Raw genomic sequence first — 22,255 nt, 5'->3', positions numbered from 1 at the left:
AGTTGCCCCCAAAACAAACTGGTTTTCCAACTTGCAACTTGAAAATGATCAACTTGGGTATGATATGGATCCCAGATAAGAGCTCTGATTATGAACGTAAAACAAAGTAGCTCTTTTGTTAACAGAGTTGGCCAATGAACATTTTTCATTACATCGGGTTGCGTCTTGATTAAATAACGATATTGCTCAAAATTGTTAATGTTCAAAAGCTTATTAATGGGATAATAAGCCTAAAAGCTCATTACCTCATTACCCCATTACTTAAAAGCAACGGGGTAATAACTCCCAATTGCTGTCAAGTTCTCTGTGTGGCAGTATTTTAATAACTATGCACAAAAAAGAAATTAAAACATCTGGAAAAACTGTGAAATGTTACACATGCTAACCATTAGCCACTAACAACACAATATTTGGCTTTCCCATGAGCATTTTTCAATTTACAATAGAACCTTAGAGTTTGACAACCACATGGATTCATCAAAGCTGGAAGGTAATATTCTACACTGACTTCAGAGTCTTTTAAACGCAGTTTGCACATGTGTAAAAAAAATATTCAAATTTTTCTTTATTTTGCTAATAAATACTGTTAATAAATGATACCCATTTAGTTGTAAATGATTCTTTCAATCATCTGATCTTGCACTAATGGCACTGAATTGAACTGAATCAAATTTAGCTGAATTGAAACATATTGAATTGTAGTGAAGTGGGATGAAACAAATTGCATCAAATGAATTTTTGATCATTTTATTGCATCAGTGCCAGATAATTTAATAGGCAGAGGCACCTGAGCCTACTGATTACAGACATGTAACAACACAGATTCCGAAAACAACAAAAAGAAATTCAGTGTTTCTCCCCAGATATTGCTCAAAATTGTTAATGTGAATCTAATATAGCATATCATTCTGTCTTGGGAACTAGGGGTATCATCACAATCCTAGCCAAAATTCCTACGCTAGGAAAAAAAAACCAGATTTAGTAGAACAATAAGGAAAATACAACATAAAACCATAAATTAAACTGATGACGGCACATACTAGTAAACTGACACTTCAACTAATTAACAGTAAAATAATTAATTTTATCTAATAGTAGCACCACCTCCAAGGGGCCAGAGTTTGGCAAACATATTCAGTTGTAATCTGCTCAGCAGCGGTCTGTGTAAGCACTTTATGAAGTGGATATAGACGGTGAATCAGAGTCAGGAGACGTTAAGACACAGGAGGTGAGCACCTCTCTTTCTCCCACAGGATTGATTAGAACTGACTGGGCCCATTAATACTTTGATACAGTATATCTGTCGCCGGTGACACGGCAGCATGCGTGTTAGCAGCGAGGACCATATTTAAGACGGTTCCGCTCAGCACCCAGCAGAGGAATTAAACCTGGCCGCTCCAGCAAACTTGCGGGCGCATGCGTTCTCACATTTACTCGGTGTCTTCTCAACCTTTCCTCTTCATCTTCCCATCTCCGCCATCCACTCCGCCCCTCCTGCTCTCTGTCGCTATCCCTCTTCTCCCAGTGATTATAAAGGTCTTTAGATCTAAGGAATGAATGAATTACCAAAGGCAAAGACAAGGCTTGTGATTTAGACGCTGTGAATGAAAAATTACCCCTTTGTTCCCTTCATCAATTGCATGTCTAATGAAATCAAAATCCCGATCGCATAATCAGAAGAGGGTCCTCCACCCAGAGACAGACCTGATGTGATTTGTAACCTTTCTTTTCCTAAGTGGAGATTAAGGCAAATCTCCCTCACATTGTTTCCTGCTGTAGAAATGGATAGTCTTTCCAAGGAAATTAACATAGTTGGGTTGAAAAAAAAAAGAACATAAAAAGTGAGAAGACAAATCCTAGTTGATACTGTTTCTCCTTGCCTGTCCTGTTTTCCATGACTCTCCTCAAACTACAGCTCAAGGTTAGCAGGTTGTGGGATTAAACAACCTTTAGTTAAAGTCCTGAGCTCTGTAAACTCTTAAATCTTCTGCTTTTGATTGATTAAGCCAGTAAGGGAAGACAGCATTTGGTCATGTTTAACTGTAACCTGTCTGGTAAGCTCTTGCCCAGTGACCTGTCTTTGGCTCTGAATCAAACCTCAGCAGGTTAGCTTTAGCCTGACTGATGGAAACACTGCCTATTTCACAGCTGATGAGGGAGCTCGCCTCCCTCCGGGGCTCCCTTCGCTAATTAGTATTAATTACTCTTAATTCTAGCCCTTCACCCAATCTCTGCTCTCACTTCAATATGCCTGCCAGAATCCTTGGAGACACTGGTGTTTCATCTCTCTGGAAGCAAAGTCCAGGGTGACATGTAACCAGGTCAGTGTCACATTAACTCACAAAGATGCTTTTTGTTATTTCGTTCCTTAAATATGAGCATAGCATTTAATATGCTTTAATTCCCTTCTCAGTAATCAGGAAAATTAATAGATATGTCATATGTGGTCATTAAGTCATCACTGAGAATAGTAGTAGTATAACTAATTTGCATCAATGTAACCTACACAATGCAGATAATTAACCTGTTGGGAGCAATTTCTGTGATTTATCACAGAATAAAGTAAGTTCAGTAATAAAAGACTAATTGGATTACCATTAGTGATTGAACATGTAATTTCTTTGAGGCAGTGACTGAAAGAGATCATAAGTCCACCATAACACACCATGCTGTTTCAATTTTATAAGAGAAACTGAACACTACTGTCACATGTAATTTAAAGTTGCAGTGTGTTGTAATGGAGACACCTATCAGCAGAAGGACTGTGCTTATTTAGTGCTAGTTTCTAGGTAAAAAGGTTGGTCCTTTATCAATTTCATATCAATTAGAAAGCACAGGACAGGCCCTTTCACATGTATCCAACATGTTAAATGGCTAAATACGTACAGACCACAGAAAGGTTTACCAAGAACAGTAGTGAACAGTACTAAACAGATTAATAATGGTAATCATATAACATCCAGCAGTCAGTTTTTAAATAGGGCATAAAGATAAGAAAAATTACCAGTCAAATAACCACTCATACTCACTGACATCTGGAAACAGATTCAGTATAGTCACCAATAGCCACTTAACGTGAGAGGGAACTGGGACAGCTTCAATATTTCTCACAATGAAAAATGGTAAATGGGCTGCACTCTGCAGCACACATTCACTCATCCACCCTCCTAAATGTGGATAAATTCATACACCAATGAATATGGTCGGTAGGAAAATCAAGGTTTAGTGTGGCAAGGAGCTGGATTCAAACTCACAACCTCCTGACCGCAAGACAGCTACTCCTCCAATTTAGCAGCCACCTTCAAAGCATTTCTAATCCACCTTATTCCTAGCCCCCATGAGGCTTTGCGTGATTTATGGGCGCGACTTCTGCCACAACCCGGAAGCCATTTGTTTACATGTTAGCAACTCGCTAACCGGCTTTCGTCAGAGGTTTTAGGCTATAAAATACATGGGAACAGTAGCTATCACAGCTTAAATGCGGCAGTATTGCTTTACCACAACCTACAGCTAATGCGGGGAGGGATGGCGACTTGAAGAAATGGTCACAAATAACCCGCACTAGCTTATGTAACTACTTCACTGACTCAGTTGCTTAGGATGCAGATGCGGGTTTTCTTCCATTAGCTTTTTGTCCACACAATGAAACGAGCACACAAATTATTTTGAGTTCTCTTTTCAAGTTTAGAATTTTTAGCCAAATTCTTTTTGCTTCTTTATCTGTCGGTAGGAGATGAAAACTACCGCTAATCACATAAAGTCTGCCTTTTTGTTTCGGAAGCACGTTCAAAACACACTTGTTGCTAAACTTGGTCTGATTAATATTAGAGTACAGCCACGAAGAGCACAACAGTTATCTGAGCTCCACAAGGGCATCTTACTGCACTTTCCAGTGGCACGTTGCCCTAACAGGTTAATGTGTGATTCGGTTTGGTTCTTGTCCAGTGGGAGGAGATTATCCGTAGCTACGGTCATTTCTCCGCTGATTTGTATCGATACTCAGCAACGGAGAACTTCGAGGTTCTGGTTCTGATGGACTAAATAAACCCAGATATTTTGTCTTATAAAAATGTATTGTTGGTCCAAACATAATGATAAAAGACTCAGATTATGAACTTTACTATTTTTTAAATTCAAACGAAAAATAAATTTCACATCACAGCAAGCCTCTATGCAGTCCTGCTGTTACACCGTTGGAGCAAAATGGCAGCTCAAAACTGACCAGCTTCACTCTTTTATTACTGTCAGTTCTTAAGAGAAACGAGCTGCTAGCAGCGCTGCTAATTCACGGTCATTCCGTCACAAAACTTAACGTGATTAAACTCATAATTACCATCCTCTGTACTGAACAGCTCTCTGATAGCAGGCGGCGTGTCCGTAAACAAGTTTTACTAAATACGAAAAAATATATAATTTCTATCATGAATATAGATTAGTAAAAACCCTACAAATTACAGTGAAATACCACTATTTCCGGTGGGCGCCGGAAGTAAGACCCAGAATCGTTTCCACAGTAAGCCTCCCAGGAATAAAGTGGATAGGGATGGGGACTGATTTAAAAAAAAATAATAATAAAAAAATAAAATAATAATAAAATAAAAATAATAATAATAATTAAAAAACACAAGTTTGAATAGTTTTGTGCAATCATCATTTACATAAGCTATGTAGTTTTCCCCACAAATTGTAACTTGCTTCCAACACTAAGGTAAGGAGACAGAATACAAAAAGAAGAAATCAAATCACTGAAAGCAAATTTCAATGGTGTTTTAGGGCGTTTCCAGACTGGTCCATATTTTTTTAAGGATCAAAAGTGTAAATGATGGCGTATGAAAGGTTTGTATGTGTGGACTTTCAGGAAACATTTTCGTCTTGTCCCCAAATTCTAGAAGGTCTGAGTTCAGATTTGCCATATCATAATTTTTCTGAGACCTTAAATTCTGTTGTCAAAACATTGGTTTTAAACATGCTGACAACATTGCAGCCACATATATTTCAAAACAGAGTAACATACCAAACGATGATTTTCACAGACTGCTTTTTTATCATTGACTTGCACCTAAACTTAATGATGACCTGGCTAAGATGCAAAAGACACCTGTTTTGTGTTTCAATACTGCAAGTAAGGAGAAGACCATTAATAAGGCCTGCCATATTACACCTAACTCTGGGGTTAGAGTTTGAAAAGGTCTATAAAAACCTTACCACAGTAACACCAAGTCAAGTGCTGAGAGCCAACACAGGTGTGCGCTGCCATATTTTTCCACAAAGAATCAGACGTTTCTTTCTTTAATTGGCTCAGAATGTGTCTTGAATGTATTATCTATGAAACATTTGTAGAAACCATCTATTTAATTATTAACAGAAAATATTTCTCCTGAAGTCAGAAATAATTTTGTTAAATTTTGAATTTCCCTGTTTAAATTATAATTTGTAAGGGTTAAAGGCAGTTTTTTGCCAGTTAAATAATTCGAGTTGGCAGATATCCTAGATATAGTGCCTCTGATATCAACTGCTAAATAAACAAAGTTGTATAAAATAGTTTGTCATTTAGATTTCTAATTCAGCAGGGACTCTGACCTGTGTTTCCAATACCAAGTTGCAGGGCGCTGCGATCCTTCGTTAGTCCATTGGTTTTGGGACTCGCGCTTGGCGCCACAGTGGCCACTGCTCTGGGCGGTCGTTTTCCTGGTACCTTCACTGTTGTCCTCAGCAAATCAATCTCCTTTCCATGCACATTCTGCATGTAGTCCTACAGACATAAAACAAAAAAACCCACAAAACCCAACAGGAATAAGATGACATTCTTCAATGCGATACCTGACTAACTACACACAGTGGGTCAATGAGAAGAATCCAAGAATTACGGAAGAAAAACAACTTAAAAGACTATTCACTTTCCATCTCCATTATTCACAACCCACCTTAGACCCTCCACTAAGGTTGTGTGATGGTGGAAAAATGACTGTAAAGCCATTATACATCACCTGTGCCCACGCTGTTCCTCTAAATAGCAAGATGTTGGGCTTAATGAATGCAGACTGTCTCTGTCTTTTTTTCTTTTTTTTTATTTTTTCAATTTGCCCATTTGATTTGTTTTAAAGTGACTACTTCCCAAATGTGGGAAGCCAAGGTGAAAATCATCAGGCTCAGCAGAAAAAAAAAACCCAGATAGAGGCGAGCTCGGCCTTTGCTGTCCCCCCAACGGCTCCTCTGCTTTATTACCGTGTCATAAAGCACTCATTTCTTTCCCAAGCCTCCTCGCTAATTACCCAGTGAGCGCTCTCATTTCATTTTATTGCTGGAATTAACAGCCAGATCGAAGCGTGCAAAGCTATTAAGATGTGTGATTAAGCCACATTCAATTAGTTTCTACAAACAATTTAATTGATGTAGCAGATAGAATTAACAGAAGGTGATTGTGTAGATGGCTTGGCTGACTGCGAAATTAAAGGTTCCCCTCTTCCACTCTCTGGCTGCCTCCCTCCTTTTTTTTCCTTTTCCCACTCCTTCTCTGCTCCGCTGCTCAGAATGAGTTGGAGCCGTTACCCTGTTAATGTAACTGTCTGCCTTATTTCACCTTCTCCTGTAAGTCAACAGATTCATAGATTCATAGATTGCCCCAGTGACCTGTAATAGCTGTAATGATCAAGAGATAGCCTGTTCAGTCAATTACATACATCAGCGTAGCCCGGCACTGCTCCGCTTTAACTGCCTGTAAATTAAACCACTAACATACTGTCAGAGGAACAAGGCCACACACACGGTTCACGTCTAACTGCTGGACTGGTTTTGGAAGTTTGGGCTGTCTCATTAGACACAAAATGCTGCCTGTATCTTTCATTTGATGGGGCCAAATGATCTAAACACTTCAATCGCGGGACTGGAGGAATCACAGGTTGATGGGAGGGATATTTGGAGGGGGGCATCTCTAAACGCAGCACAGGGCTCCTAAGCTGTCTGCTGCCAGCCAGCCAAGTGTTTAAGAGGTATTAGCGGCCCAGCGGGATTCTGACAAAGATGGATGTAGGAGGCTGGTCAGGCTCCGCTGCCATGCAGTGAGAACCATTATAAATAAAAGCCAGCGTGGAGTCCGGGCGAGGCATGTCTCCATTAGCCAGCAACATGGATGGGCAGTGCAGGAAAAGCTAAGATGACTGTAAAACACACTCTGTTTTTTATGCTAACTTTAGAGTCAAAAGGTTATCAAACAGGCCTACTTTATACAGTGTCTTGCCTAACGTGTTCAGGCCCTTTGAACGTCTCCACATTATGTCCCATTACAACACACACATCTATGTCTTGTACTGGTATTTTTGTGATCAACAAGAAGTCATGCAAAGTTGTAAAACTGAGAAAAATGTGATTGTTTTATAAACATCATGATAGAAAATCTGAAAACTGTAGCATGCATCTGTATTCCCTCTGAACCAATATTCAACAGAATCATTTTTTTTCTGCAACAACTGCTGGAAGTCTTGGGATGTAACTCTAGCAACTTTATGCAAATGTATCTGCAGGCAGTTTTTTTTTTCATTTGGTTTTATTTTGGGAGTATTGAAGGAAAGAGGTGAAAACACTGACAAGTCATACTTGTTGAAAATATCAAAATAAAGGGTCATTTTCAGTCCACTTCACAACTAAGTATCTATCTAAGTTATGTTACTGTGTCACATGAAATTCCAATAAAATACATTAATGTTTGCAGATGTATGATAAAATGTGAAAGGTTTTAAGGGAGCCGAATACTATTGTAAGCCACTCGAAATGTTGCATATGGCTGTAATCCATATACTATAGTAGTATAGTATATTATACTAAAGTTGATAAAGTCACTTGAGGATAACACACAGCAGAGCAACACAACCATAATATACAAAGGAAACAGAAATGCAGAAGGGAAGGAGGGGAGGAGTTTGTAACTCACATGTAAACTGGGGTGGTAAGTGAGGACGCCATTATCGCACAGTGTGACATATTTCTTTTTCCACTCCTTGTTGAGGGATTTGCCACTTCGCTTCAGAAGGATTCCCTGTAAGAGAGAGCACACCACGGTGAGCATGCTCTTCCAAAAGCAGCGTGGTTGATGGTATCAGCCATTATGCATGTTAAATACCATAAAGCCGTTTTATTATTGTGGTTACAGATTTGCTGTGGTGCTTATGTGAAGAATTATCTTTGTTGGCAAAGGGAAAAAAGTGAAACGGCAACTTAATAGGCTAATTGGAAGCAATTGTACATCAAAACATACAAAATGATAGAAAATAATCACCTGTTTGTTCCTGTTCTGATACAGTCTGACTGGTGATAGGTACAAATATACTTTTGCTTAGATATTATAATATTTTGACCTTGCAAAGTTTTATTGGCTCAAAGATTAGATCAAAAAGAGAACAATCAAATTTGCCAAGCCTCCTCCTCTCATTCATACACATAATAAGTTGAACTCTTGAAGACCCCAAAATCCTGGGATTAAAGAGTGTGATCTTTCCTCTTCAAAGGCCACTCACCCCTTATTCTTTTCTACTTTATCTTTCGGGGGCATTTTAGGGCCTTGGATGGTTTCCTTATCTGCAGGATAAATCCACCGGTAAACAATGCAGTTCCTCTGCAGGAGGTGACCAAACGCTGCTGAGTGCAAGGGCCGGGAGGCTCTCCGGGGTTAAATAGTGAGGAGGGGCCCGCTTAATTAGAGGATTAAGCGGAGCAGTGTTTGTGCTTTTACAGCCCTCACCCACGTGAGTGTGTGTGTGTGTGAGAGAGAGGTAAAGAGGGGGAGGAAGGATGTAGTGTTTTTGCAAGTCAGTTCCATTCTGTGGCCTTTAATCCTGATTAACACATCAGGAAGAGGTGACCCTCGATGACCTGGGCACCAGGCTGTTTGCCGACAATCATCCTAATCCGAACCCTGACTCATCTGAGAGGGGGAGTTCTGATGACTGTCATGTGTGCTGGGACTAAAGTGTGAAAATTTTGGGTCCAATCAGTGTTTGTTAACCAGAATACTGCTGAAAATTGGTGAACACTGTTCAGGAGCGAATAGACTTTGAAGCCTTCGTAAAATAATATTTTAATGGAAAAAAAGAAAAGTAAACATCCTGCCACCAAAAGCTTTATGGATGGAGGTCAGGAGGGTTGTTGCTTCTTTCAGAATAGAAATATATATATATATATACATATATATATATATATATATATATATATATAAACACTATTTTATGTATATAGGCCATGTCACTAATGTGGAAGCAGAAACAGCTGGATACATATTTTGACAACTTTATTTTTATTTTTCAATAAAAACTTCTCGCAAAGCCTAACCCCTTCAGATGAACTAAAAAAAAAACACACAAAAAAACCACACAGTTACAAAATTGTCCTTGTGTAATTAAAAGGGATGATTGTACGCTTAAAAATTAAATTTTGTTTTTTATGTTTAAAAAAAATTTAGATATTACTTTCAAAGATATGCTATGCAAACCTTGATGGAAACATGAGCAATAAAGCAGTACTTCAAATCCAAATGTAAAATATTCAAATAAAACAATACAGACACATTTCTATCAGTTATAATACATTGGCAGCAATAGTATTATATTGTGGCATATTAATATGGGTACTTAGTGAACGTACGAACACAGTTAAAGTCATACAAATGTATTGTTCTTGTTAAGAAAAATGTATCCATTTACAATTCAAGAAGCTCCAAATGAAGAAAAAAACACTATTGCAATTATGTCAAATATAATGCATAATTCTTCAGTGTCTGTCGCTATCCGTTTCATAAGAACTGATACTTTAGGGATTTTTTTAGGAAGAAATATTGTGTCCTTTGATCAATAAGTTGCTGACTGCTGAAGCTCTTCTCCATTCAATCAATAAAAGAACAGTAAACACTTTTTAAATGGCTCTCTAATCATACAGGGTAAATGATCCAGTCAAATGGCCTCCAGCAACTTCATAATGCATGTTTTACAAGCAAATATGTTGCTCATCTTGTGGCCTTACTGAGGCATACACAAATCTATACATCCAATCAGACCAAAGCTTGATATTATTTGTCAAAGCCGCGATGTGGATCGATAGAGGTGAGAGAATTGTGTGGATATCAGCTTTTCTGTTTTTCTGTAAGAAATACAGGTGCAGTTAAACAAATGAAGCCATCATTCAAAAGTATTTCAGTTATTCAGTTCAACGACTGAAAATTGCATAGATTAACGTTAGTGAAATGTTTCAAGTGTAACAATTGCTTACTTGAAAAATCTCAATTTTGAAGCTCAGAAAATTGGATTACATAAGAATACAGAAGTGCTATAATATCACTAATTTATTAAATTAGAAAATTATTGGGAATATTGCTGACTAAATTGCTGACCTGTCCAAATTAATTGAAAATTGAGTGGAAGGAAATATGCTAAAAGCAACTGCAGTAACAGCAGCTTTGACGGCTTAAAATCACAGCCCTTTGAGGAGTTTCTGCTGGACTAGAGAAAATGTCAGCATCTTAAATGACCCGGTCCAGACAACGCAGATGAGATGAAGGCTGCAGTTAAAGCATCCGGGGCTTTTATTACACCGCAGCCAAGTTGCGGGCTGATTGCCAAACTGGACTGATTTGAGCACCGGCCCAACATTTCTTTCTTAAATATGTTGTTCTTTATTGGTCTTATGCAATATTCTAATTGTATTTTCTAAATAACTGCTTCAAGTATATCAGTTTGTGTGATAATCTGTTCTGGGTTGCACATTTTAAATGAATAACTGAAATAAATTCTGAATTACTGAGATGCACTTAAGATAAAAATTAATCTATGACTTGGTGGTTAGTGGCAATAGATAAAACTAATGTCCAGAGGCCATTTTGGGAAAAACGCATTAGTTCAATTTTAAAAAGCTTCATGCGCGTCTAGAGCATCTCTCCTTCAAATTTACACAAACGCAAAACACGAGTGTGTTCACAAGTGTGTAGGACATTTGGAAAAACAGCATCAGATGTGCTGCTTGTGTCCACAGAGTTGTCAGCTCAAACCCAGAAGAGACAGCCCGATTTCTCTCCTTTAGTTGGACGAGCAGGAGAAAAACTGCATCCTGCCAACGTGGCTAACTGATACGTTGGCTCTTTGTGACACGCCAGGAGAGAAGGGGGTGAAATAAGTGTGTGTTGGGCTGGGGAGGAGGGTACAGAGGGGGTTCTGTGAGCAAGAATGCCGCTGATAGAGGCTCCTCAGCAGTGACTACATTGTTATCTATGCTCACTTTTTATGCACTGGGAGGAGGAGCAGAGGGGTGTGCTGCAATTTGGTCTGATGGGGTGAGGGGGCACTGGCAATTAAGCTCACAATGATGCTTTGATCTTCCTGATTGTGCATTCGACCGGTCTGGTGATCAGAATGGAGCCAAACTGTTCCCATCGCCAAAAAGCAAGAACAGAAAAAGAAACACTTTCTAGATAAAGAAGTTTAGTGTGAGGATGTAATGCCAAAACTTGCCATATCAAGGAAACTAGTTGTGGAATATGTGTTAAATATAATTGACAAGATTTGTAGTCGATTATACAAAGAAGAGCAATCAATTCAACTTGAAAACTAAATTCAAATGTAAATTCAACTGATCTATCAAAAGGTGAGTTTTACCAATACCAGATGGAAATGTGATGCTTCAAAGGTGTTCAACCAGTAAAAGATTCCGTCTCTTCCTCCGTTGTGATATAATTCTCTCATTTTTAAACCCAAACAAGTGTAAAAAATGATTTAAATCACCACTTTAATATAAAAGAAGTGTAACACTTTCTCTGTATTTTTAAGATGTTTTATCCATGATGAGAAAAATTTACCATCACCACCACAGATTTGCTGTCGAAGAGATTTGGTATCTGTAATAAATACAAAAAAGGATGTTTCTGATTGAGTGCGGCGGCTTTCAAAGCCTCAACCTGCTATTATTTCTCCTGGAAAGAAGCCTTGGCAATTTTCTTCCAAAGGGAATGAGGAGGTCTGGCTCAAAAGGAGAAGGACATTATCCTCTATCATCTGCAGGTAAAGAGGATAATACAGGGCTACTGACCCGCTTTGAAAGGCCCTCATATAATCACGAGTGATTACTAATCAAAGTGTCCTTTACTTCTGCTCAGGTTACCGTTGTATACCTTCACAAATGATTTGGACCCTGTTCACTACTTCAAAATTGCAACATGTATGCCCATTAAAAAAATATAATAAGGGAATTAATAAGACAAACAAACTAATCAAATGAAATTATTAAAATTGAAAAAAAAAAAAAATTCAGTTATGTTAAAGTTTCTTGATAGAAAATAAAAAAAACTGGCGCTATTGTAGAAAATATTTATATTTGCCACTTTGCTTCATTTGCATGGCTTAATCGGCAAATTTTTAGAGCAAGTATAGAAATAACACAAATATTCTGTTTGTGTACTCTTTATTGTTTAATTAAATTAATATCCAATAACAAATGTCCAGCCTGACTATATGTCAATTTTGACATATATTGTAATATTAAATTAGAAATGACCAAAACAATGATATTCATTTGAGTTATTATCTTTTGTTATTATTGCAATTTGTTAAATTGAAGTTGCAATAACTGATCAAAGTTTATTCACAAGATTTAGAGAATCAAAGATGTAGTTAATGCAACTTCCAAAAATGAATATCATTTATGCCACATTTGTTGCTTTCGGGGCTTTAACAATGATAATTTCGTGACAGTGGTTATGAAAGCAAATAAAATTGCTTAGTTGTTTAATATAAACAAGTCTCAACATGAAGTTGCATGTTTATGGAAGTCACAACAGTGCAACAAGATATAAATAGAAATAAGCTAAAGCTGGTTTTTCAGCTAATAAATCCGATAAGCATCTCTTTACGCTAAACTGCATAATTTATACAAATAGAAGATCCTGTATCACTTTTTGTTATTCTGTGTCGCCATCTAGTGGCTTAATAAACACTTCAGAATCATTACAAAGCCTTTCCACTGTATCATACACATAAATATATATGCAATAACAGAAATATAGACAAAGTTTTAAAACTATAAATAGGGCAAAATTATTACAATTAAATTAAGAAACCCAAATTTAGCCAAATGTATAAATTTCTGTTGGATTTCTAGATAACAGATGAATAAATATTTATTTTGTCTATTTTTAACAAGTTTGATTATTTTTAGTGTTTTTTATGTTGGCTTGTTTTAACCTGCAATGTGCTCAACAATCAAAGACTGATTTGTAGGTTGACTGAGTGTTTGACGCTAAGAAATATAGATATATAAAAAATTTAACATTTACGGATTTCTGTGCCTGCAAGTTAAATTGAACAATAGCGGTTTTGAACACAAGGCAAACTTGTGCCATTAACTTCGGCTAGAAACAAGTTTTCTAATTTGCTCTAAATTCTGTAAATTCTAAACACGAATGTTTGAAATATGAGAGTGGGACTTCAGTCATAAATACTTATAATAAATGATGTCATTGTGGTTCCAGAAAAGTAATTTTGCAATATGTCAAAAAAAAAAAAAATTAACTAATGGGACTAATCTAGCAGCTTGTGCTATAAACAGAAAGTATGTCATAATATTTTTTGCTTTGTGTGGCCATCTAGTGGTGACAGCCTGACGTCATGTCTGGCTGTTATAATACAATCATCACATCACTTAAAATAAACAGCTTCTGTTGTTCATACTTACCTAGGGAATTATGGGAAATGAAGGCAAAAACCAGTAAAACTGCTCACCTGTTTGATAGGTATGGCCCTTCCACTGCCTATGCTGTCTGTTTTACTGTCAACGCTCTTTCCTTGCTCACTGCCTTTCCGTGACTGCAAGAGAACAAGAGAGTCAGTCAGTAAGTGAAGCGACACACTGAATAAAAGGCAGACTGGGAGCCGTGGGGAAGTGGATGAAGTGCTTCTTGTATGTTGGGAGTGCGTGTGGGTGACACAGATAGGCTGTGGGTCAGAGGGCAGGAAGGGTGAGGTGAGGGAGCATGTTTCTTTTGTTTGTATGGTTTTTTTTTCTTTTGTTTTTTTTTTTGCATTTCTGCAGTTTTGTGGAGAAACTCAGCGTTGCAAAAATAAAAGGTCTCAAAAAGAAGCTCCAAAAGAACACACAAGCAGACCAGCAGAACATACAGCAGGAACATCAACGTGCAAGATAAAAAAAAAAGAAAAAAAATGTATAATAAGAGACCAAAACAAGACCACACTTGACACATCTCAACACAGAGGAGACAACCAAACATTGAGTCATGACTCAGCCCTGAAACCCTTCGCGGATCCTTTCCTTTGATTCACAGCATGAGTGGGTCCTTAGTGGACCTGCCGACCCACTGACGTGCTACCCAGAGAAGATACATTCACAAGGGCTTTCACAATGAATATGTTTTTATATACCAAGGAGAAAGGGGAAAAAATGTTATTATAAAAGTAAGGCTTTGGTGCAAAAAGTTCCTCCAACCTGTAAAATCTATTAAAACAGAAGTAGGTTTGCATATTCAAACAATTGATTTCAGAGTTCATCAGTATAAAAAGAGTATGGTAGATCCTGTTGAAGGGAAAAAGAGTGGTTAGAAAGAGGTTATCACATGAGAAAATCAACAACCTCATAATTCCCCTCCCATCCCAACACAAATAAAGAGATGAGGTACACATAAGGACAAACAGAATGAGTGTGGTATGGTCTCACTCAAAACATGAGAGATGTCCAGTCACCAATGGAGAAGAGGTAGAATCTGAGTTCAAGTAAACCAACTCTGAGGTTCAGATTTTTTTTTTCCAACATTTTATTTTTTTTTTTGTTCATGATGACTTGTGTTTTTTTTTTAGCTTCTATACAGACACCATACAAAGCAAGTCACAAATTCACTTCAAAATATTCAACAGATTGAGCCAAACATTGCAGTTCCCACAAAATATAGGATGGACAATAAAAGGCATTGTTTCATATATTCCTTATACGTATGTACCTTTTTATAGAGTAGCATTGTAAATAAAATACAATACAAGATATACAGCAGTCTATATTTTTCGTCAAATCCCTTCTTTATGGTAGAAAAGTGATTATGCGAGAGTTCATAATCTCTGTACCAAACCAAAACCGAGATAATGAAAAGAAAAAAGGAACTTAAAAGATGAAAAAAAAATAGATCTTCGAATAAAGGGAAAAACAACATGATGTTTAACTACATTCATACAAGTCGGTGCAACCCAGTTTCATTTGTTAGTAACTCTCAGTATAATTTCTCTGTAATATACCTCCCAACCCTGACAGACTGTGCTAACCTTTATGAAGGCCTTCATAAAATGTTCACCCAAGCTTCTCTAATCTAAAAAAAAAAAAAAACACCTCTGCATGATACATTTACACCACATTTTTCCATTGATTTCGATACTTGAATATGCCCTGGAAAAAACGTGAACAAATGAAAGAGATACAGAACAAACAAAAGAAGAACAAAAGAGAAAGAAAAGAATTAAAAAAAAAAAAAAACTTGGCACCTCTAGTTCTTGAGTCCGCATTTCTGGAAAAAAGGCCGTGTGATGTCATGTAAGGAAAAGCTCGTGTCCTTTTGGTGGCTGGATAACAGTTCCAAGAGTGACTTGACTGTACAGTGTGTTTATTGTATGACATATGTCTGAATGAGAGCAAAAAGGCGGAGCGGAGCAAAAAAGTTGGACGGGGCATTTCCAGAAGAGTCCCTACAGTCTGTCTCACTCGGTGATATTTGAGAGTCTACTTTTAAAGCGCACTCAGAAACTCCACTGGATTCGATTTTTAGCCAGCTTTTTGACGCAAAGTCCTATGGGTTTCCATGTGCATTACCCTAAATGTGTTAAAGCACTTAGGGTAAAGCAGCAACAAGCTGTAAGTCCTCACCCAATAATCTCCTCTCTATCAGGTTTGGCAAAGCAGGGGGACTCTTTATTTTTACCCATCATGCTCTTCTAATTCGGAAGGAGTTGGAAAGCCCTTTTTGTTGAAGAAAGGTTGGAAACAGAAGCACAAATCTGCAAATATTAAAAAACAGTGTCAAATGGTTATTTGTTTTGTTTTTTTTGTTGTTATTTTTGTTTATGTTTGGTCTCATACGTGAAGATCCAGCAAGAAATTAAAGGATGAAAATATGAAATGGAGCAACACCGAGGGGCAAACATTAATAGATTAATGCAAATGAATGGTGCAGCAATGACGTTAAGTATAAAAAATGGCATCATATTTGTTTAAGTTTCTAACAGTGTGCTTTTCAACACAAATAGGGACGGACAATCTGAAGACCACAGCAGAACCACAGACAAGTTGACAGAAAACAGAGTTTGGAGTTATTGACCATGGAAGCACTAGGAAAGAATAATGTGTGCTGCACTGACACCTAGTGGCAGAGGGCGGTTATGGTCAAAAGATTGGCTTGAAATGGTTTATGGCTTGTGAAACTGATTTGTGAGGGCGGTGGTGAGAAGACAAAGTGAAAAGATCTTCTGATGGAATGGTTTGAGTCTTAATTACCTACTTTTAACACTCAAACAGTTATAGAATTGAGAAAGAGGGCCTTTTTTATGAATGGGAGCCAAATTCAGGTGCATGTATTGTTCTCTCACATAAAATTAAATTCAGAAAAATGCACACCATCACGTTTGGGTTTTTACATTTCAAGAGTCCCAATGCCAGTGCCATGAAAGTGTCATTCTTCATGTCTGGGTAATAAAAGGACTGGACTTTCCATTTAATGGCTGTATGAGTTTACCTACCAATGACATTAAGGCATACTTTGTATCTTAAATTGCTTATACAAGAAACCTCTAAAATCACCATAAATTAAAGCACGATTGTTATTCTTCAGTCTGTGACTTGGAGAACTGGTGTAGTAGTACTTGTAGCATATGGAGATAATTTTTTTCTGTTTTTGATAGGGCAAAGCTAAGAAAATAAGATCCTTAACACTTGTGTTGATGAAACATTTTCTCTTTGTGTTATTTTGCAAAATGCCAGAATGTTTTCACACTTCAAGTCTTCCGTCTAGTGAGCTCATCTCAATCTTCCAGCTTCAATGAAGAAATGTCGACAATGCCCTCGTAACGTTCCGTCCTCCTCCTCCTCCTCCTCCTCCTCCACTCCCTCACCCTCCCTCCTCCCACCCTTGGCTCGCAGCTCCTCAGAAGGTCATGAGCTGAAACTCCCGCTCGGCCTGCCACTCGGGCACCCACACTGGGTAGGTGGCGTGCTTCGGCATCTCCATGACGCGGACGGGGAGAGGCTCATTTCTCTGGTGGACATGGTTAGTCACTACCTAGCAGGGGGGGAAGGGAGACAACAAGGGGAGCTAGCACCAGCCTGTACTGCTCGGAGGCCGCATAAACCTGCGGCTCCCAAAGCAGCTGGGGTGAGAGGATCAAGATAGAAGGAAAGATACAGACGGAAGGGGTGGGGATAGATAGGGAGGTTAGAGCAGGAGTTAGCTACAAAGAGAAAAGAGAGAGCATGAGAGCCAGAAGGCAGAGGTGAAGGAAAAGTGTTGATGTGCAAGAAGAAGTTGCGGAAGGTAAATCTCGCTTAGCCTGATCTTTTTCTCATAATGCTGGCAAAGTTCTGCAGAAGAAAACAAATTAACATCATAAAACTTAAGATAAATGTTAGATGGCACTTTAGGCACTAAGAAATTCTCTGCACAGTTGTTTTGCATTGATTGAAGGATTTCTGTCTTCTGCAGACCTTCTTGAGCCAGCGGAAGCAAAGATCCGACTATGCAAGATTGGAAAAATTAGCAGCAAAAAGGAGGGAGGGCAACAGGAAACAGGACGAAAGACAGAAAGTAAGGAAGATGGGGAGAGAGAGAGAGAGAGAGAGAGAGACAGAGGAGAGAAAGAATAAAAAAAGAAGCACAGAGTTGAAGGAAGAAAGAAAGAATGAAAAGTTGTAAGAAAGAAAGGCAGGATGAAGGAAAGGAAGAAAGAATGAAAAAAGGAAAGAGGCTAAAGCCAAGGAAACAGTAGTGGTTAGTGCACACAAATGCTACAGGTTAGAGCAAAGGGCAAATATGACAGGACATGGGATAAATAGCAAGCAGACAGGGATCGGGAGACTGGTGTCGTATTTCTTGGAGATCAGAATCAATTGGGGTCAGTATTCACGAGCCATCCAAATTGTGCAAGAGCTTTTCTGTCTGAAGGTGGGCAGTTGGAGGTTGTAGATTTGCCTCATTAGCAATGTGTAAAATAGGATGACTTGAATTTGTCATTTTGCTTCGTGCAATGGGAAAGGTGCTGAAGAAAATAGTAAAGCAAAAATTAACAGGGCCAGTTCAAAGATTTTGACGATGTAAAGAGCCCAGTTTCCTATTGGTGAGATGAGAAACTTAATCCACTCACTACATCCAATTAGAAAAGAAGAAAAAAAAGAAAGGTACATGAATTGATGTTTATTTCCACAGTGTTTATCTTTGATATTTGCTTCAAAGCTGAGTTTTTTTTTTTTGGCCCATTTTGGGGGTTTAATATGAAATCTTCAAAGTCTTTTACTCCTTAGCCCATTGTGCAGTTTGAACAAGATGCTGTCTTTGCCTGACTCGTAGGCAGCAGCGCTGGCTTTGAATGCATTTTGAGCAACCTGTCTCCCTCTGGTGGAATAAAAGAAAAAAATGTGTGCTTGGCGCCGTGCCCTCTAGTAGTGTGAGTGGGTGTTGCTTTGCATCAGCTGTCGCATACTTACTGTGAAAATATTGGAGCGCCGCTTCGACTGCTTGCGGATGGGCGTGGGCGTGTTGGAGGCAGCGATGGTCTCAATGCGCATCTCCCGCTGACTTATGCTGGGGGTGGAGGGAACAGAGGAGGAGTAGTCGCTGAACGCACCCCCACCATTGGCTGCCTATTGGGAGTGAGAGAGATTAAGAGGAACCAGCAGCATCAGAGAAGATCAGGGTGGAAAAGAGAGAGGGATCGCAAAGAAAAAGGAATAGAAGGTCAGTTTGGGACGATGTGATAAGAACATCAGTTCAGACACCTAAAAACAAGCAGTCATGAGTAGCAGGTTAAATGGTCTTAATATTGTCACATATTGAACATCAGATGTACGTCGGGCTGCTGTGGGCTTACCTGGTTAAGGTGAACAGAGGGGATGGATGCGGCTGGCACTGAAGAGTGACTCGGAGAGTTAGGGAGAGATTTGCATGGACCAATAGACAGCTGCTGCTTTTTCCTCATGGCCACAACCTTCTGGGCAACTAGTGAGGGAAAGAACAGCTCTGTTGACTGGTGACACAGTGTAAGCATGAAAATGTGTGTGTGTGTTCTGGTATATTGTTACAATTTCATTGAAAAATACACAGATGAGATTTATCATATATTGCTTAGAGATACACCTTCCCTATCCATAATACTATGGATAATTCCATAAAACAATTTTTATTAATTTCTCCATAAAGGTAAAGGGGAAGTTAAAGCAATACTGAAATACACAGAAAATATATATATATAAAAAAAAAAGATTTTAAAACACAAAATGCTAAAGGGATGCATCACAATGTGATAACTATAAACCTGTTCTTCCATTCTCTTTGATCCAAATGTCTAGTTATCCAAATTTTCTTGTAAGGTTCAGAAATATTAGGAATTTGTAGAAACTATCTCAGGTAAGGACTTAAGGCTTGTGAATGCATAAATAAAAAAAATTAAATTAAAAAAATACAACAATTGTTTTTTTTTTGTTTTTTTTCTGTAACAGACGATAATTCCAATAACCCACATTCCATATCCCTCTTGTATAATTTTTGGTCAGGCACGTCTGTAAACAAAAGGAACTATTTCCAGGGAAAGTAACCTAATGTTGGCCAAATGAGACAATGGTAACCATGTGAACAACTCAACTTGCTCTGTAGCATGTGAAAGCCATTATTTAATTCACAGCACACGTGGCCAGGTGGGCTGGGGAGAAGGAAGAGGAAGAAGAGGAGGAGGAGGAGGAGGAGGAGGAGGAGGAGGAGGAGGAGGAGGAGGAGGAGGAGGAGGAGGAGGAGGAGGAGGAGGAGGAGGAGGAGGAGGAGGAAAGGCAATGCTCACGGCTGCGTGACATGAATTAGCATTGAGGGAAGGAAAGAGATGATCTGAAGCTGCATCGACAGCTGGGACCACAACGCCTGACTGCCTGCTGTAGCTTCGCAAATGCGCAGAGAAGGCAACAGTTATTTGTAGTGACTTCTCCAGTCACCAGGCGCTTGTTTAATTACTTCAAATTGGACTTCAGGAGGCAATTAAGGCAGAGGGAGAAGACAGCATGACTATGCAATGCAAAAATGCATCAACTGACACTGAAATGTGCAGTGAAAGACAAGCTACCCTCTCAGATGTTTCCTGAGAGGATGACAGACCTTCAAACAGGCTCTAGGTTTAGAATGAAAAAAAAAAGAAAGTTCCACAGTCAAGGCATCCGGATTTCCAAATGGAAGTCTTATTACTTTGAAGATTACTTTTGGGAGAAATCAGAGTTTCAAGGTTCTTCATGAGACACTTCTAAATAATTCATAATTACCTGATCTTAAGGTTACAGACCCACATTTGCTTTGAGTATTTTGATTCCATAATTAATAATCACAGTTCTGGCAATAGTTTTTAACTAACCAGCATGTAATTCTTACCAAAATATTTATTAACCCATCTGCAACCCCATCTTGAATAAAATATAATACTGTGATGTGTTGCTGCATATATTAAATAAACATAAAAGATTAAGATCAAAATCATAAAATTGTTTTAATCTATTTTAGGAGCTAAGGTTGCTCAATAGAGCTAATGCAGAAAAAGTGAAAAATACCCCATCATTTCAATTACACTTTTATAAAAGAGACTATTTTGGAAACTAAAGGCAAACAAGTTGAAAATAAAACAACTCCCATTGCATAAAACATACATAAAAACCTTTAGTGCAAAAACCTCAATACAAATATTTAATCATAAATAAAACATTTTAAAAAAAGCATATTGTCTTTAAATACTCCCTCTTACCATCCTGGAAGACTCTCTCCACATTCAGGCCATAGGTGGAGCAGGTCTCGTAGTATGTGCAGCGTTTCAGATCGTTAGACAGCTTTCTGGCCCGAGAGTCATCAATCACTCTGGGATTGGCTGCACTGATTGCATCTAACAAAAAAAAAAAGAAAAAAAGAAAAAAAGAAGAAAAAGATCCAAAGAAAGACATCAAGGTAAGTGTAACTAGACTAGAAACATACAGTATTTTCTGGAAAGTAATTTATTTAAATTCCAATGTTTTGTAAAATGTGTGTGTATTCACAATAGATATACGACAAACACCTTGTGTTCCAACGAGGACCATTGGCACCTCAGCTGTGTTTCTGTAGCTGGATAGGCGCAAGAAGTAATTGTAGACCGTCTGGAAGCTGATCTCATCCTCCAGGCTAAAGACGAAAACCACTGCATCCACCCAGGCAGCAAACTGAGGACAAAGCAGAGACCAAGCACTGTGTGTGTTATGAGCCACCTATGAAAGGTTTTCACATCATCGGCACACAATTAACTTATGGAACAAGTGTGTTTAAATGCAACTGTGGTTTCTTGCAGTTGCGACACAATCAAAATCTTCAATTTCTGGTGCAGTAAAAAGACTGAGAACTGACTTATTCAAAGATCAAAAACATGATGCAAGTTTCTAAAAAATATAGTTTTTAGAAGATTTTTCTGTTTGCTTTTTACTCCGCGAGATTATCAAATCATTACAGTAAAAGGCAACCATAAACATAACCTTTGTGACAACACAAAGTAGGCAAAAAGATCTCACAAAGTAACGCGTCGTGTTGATCTAAAGAAACTCAAAAACAGACAAGAAACTAAGTCACTGACGCATATCAATCTGGAAATAGTTACAAAGCCATTTCTCCCGCTTTTCGAGTCTAGTTAACCACAGAGAGAGCAAATATCCACAAACGGAGACAACATGAAACAGTGGAAAATATTTCCAGGACTAGCCGGCCTACCAAAATTACTCTAACAGTGTAATAACCATCTGACCATAAAAACCAGAAAAAAAAACATCTATGGCACTGAGGGCCTCACTTGTCGCAATTAGCTAGTTTTTGTGATTTAACATTAAGAAAGGAACTGGGGGCAAAAAAAGTCATCCATCAGAGAGTTCCATACAAAAAAAAAAACCTTACAAAGAACATACTAATTCGGTTTTGTAATGGTCTACTCAAAGTTCACACCTAAATCTTTGAAAACCCTCCAAAGAGCCCAAATTA

General features: G+C 38.3%; 1 protein-coding gene across 8 annotated transcripts in view; it reads right to left on the bottom strand.

Moving 5' to 3' along the window:
* The window catches only part of agap3 (ArfGAP with GTPase domain, ankyrin repeat and PH domain 3), a 145,930-nt gene that overhangs the window by 44,365 nt on the left and 79,310 nt on the right, over positions 1-22,255 (bottom strand). For 3 of the 8 annotated variants that reach the window (XM_008434265.3, XM_008434268.3, XM_008434264.3), the window contains exons 5-11: positions 21,312-21,453; positions 21,006-21,140; positions 19,101-19,228; positions 18,718-18,873; positions 13,752-13,835; positions 7,928-8,032; positions 5,581-5,752 (exon numbers count right to left, since the gene is read on the bottom strand). In XM_008434265.3, coding sequence (XP_008432487.1) covers positions 5,581-5,752; positions 7,928-8,032; positions 13,752-13,835; positions 18,718-18,873; positions 19,101-19,228; positions 21,006-21,140; positions 21,312-21,453 — 922 coding nt within the window. Of the gene's footprint in view, positions 1-5,580; positions 5,753-7,927; positions 8,033-13,751; positions 17,388-18,412; positions 18,626-18,717; positions 18,874-19,100; positions 19,229-21,005; positions 21,141-21,311; positions 21,454-22,255 lie in introns of those variants that run through there. The other 5 variants (XM_081598790.1, XM_008434269.3, XM_008434266.3 and 2 more) reach the window with 4 other exon arrangements.

This window comes from Poecilia reticulata, chromosome 17 (assembly GCF_904066995.2).
Source record: "Poecilia reticulata chromosome 17, P_reticulata-male-v2, whole genome shotgun sequence".
Taxonomy (NCBI): domain Eukaryota; kingdom Metazoa; phylum Chordata; class Actinopteri; order Cyprinodontiformes; family Poeciliidae; genus Poecilia; species Poecilia reticulata.
The sequence above is the reverse complement of the archived record's forward strand: the minus strand, read 5'-3'. Positions and strand labels throughout refer to the sequence as shown.